Source organism: Capsicum annuum, chromosome 1 (assembly GCF_002878395.1).
Source record: "Capsicum annuum cultivar UCD-10X-F1 chromosome 1, UCD10Xv1.1, whole genome shotgun sequence".
NCBI lineage: Eukaryota > Viridiplantae > Streptophyta > Magnoliopsida > Solanales > Solanaceae > Capsicum > Capsicum annuum.
Genome location: NC_061111.1, coordinates 24756136 through 24756997, shown reverse-complemented (window position 1 = coordinate 24756997; position 862 = coordinate 24756136). Strand labels below are relative to the sequence as shown.

General features: G+C 31.7%; 1 protein-coding gene across 2 annotated transcripts in view; it reads left to right on the top strand.

Annotated features, from left to right (window-relative positions):
* Positions 1-287: 287 nt before the first annotated feature.
* LOC107870067 (WAT1-related protein At4g19185) overlaps positions 288-862 on the top strand; it is a 9888-nt gene continuing 9313 nt past the window's right edge. The window contains exon 1 of one of the 2 annotated variants that reach the window (XM_016716467.2): positions 288-618. In XM_016716467.2, coding sequence (XP_016571953.2) covers positions 428-618 — 191 coding nt within the window. In that variant the 5' untranslated portion in view covers positions 288-427. The remainder of the gene's footprint in view (positions 619-862) is intronic. The other variant, XM_016716474.2, reaches the window with a different exon arrangement.

The following is an 862-nucleotide window of genomic DNA, read 5'->3' as shown; positions in this document are numbered from 1 at the left end:
ATAATAATAATAATAATAATAATAATAACAACAATGCCGTTTTAATATAAAAAGTAAAATTTTGACGGAGCACAAATATGATCTTTAACTATTTAAAACTACATAAATATAACCTCTTTTCAAATCAGTCCTTTTAATGACGTGACATTATGTGATTGAATTATTTTTTCACATAGGTACGAGTGAGACTCACGCATAGAGTTGCAAAATTATAGGTCATGTTTATTCAGGTTTTAAATAGTTAAAGTGATTTTAAATAGTTAAAGTGCACTATTAAAGTTTAAGTTCAAATTATAAAAATTCATTTTTATATGTATTAACTCTTTTCAATTTTATAATCAAATTCCCCTTGTCCATCACCACCTACTCATTATTGATCTTGGTAGACTCTCTATATGGTGGGTATGGAGTGGAAGAAGTAAACAAAATGGCAGCAGGAAATGGGGGTCAGATATGGAAAGCCCATGGTGCCATGGCTTTGGTACAGCTTGCTTACGGTGGATACCATGTGATTACTAAAGTAGCTCTCAATGTGGGCATGAATGAAATTGTCTTCTGTTTGTATAGAGATCTTCTTGCTATATCGATTCTTGCCCCAGTTGCTTATTTCAGTGAAAAGTTAGTTCTTTTTTTCTTTTCATATATCCCTTTTTTTGTGTTTCTCTTGTATCTGCCATCCAAGTAGTGAAGTCTTGAATTTGCCTATGTGTGCAGAAAGAGAACAGAGATTTAGTTATGTTAAGCCATTTTTTAGACAGACAATTGAATTGATGTATATTAAAGAGTGAATTTCATTAGCTACTTGGTGGTCCAGAATAATTTAAGCAAAGACCATAAATGAATACTCCCTGCATCCCATTTT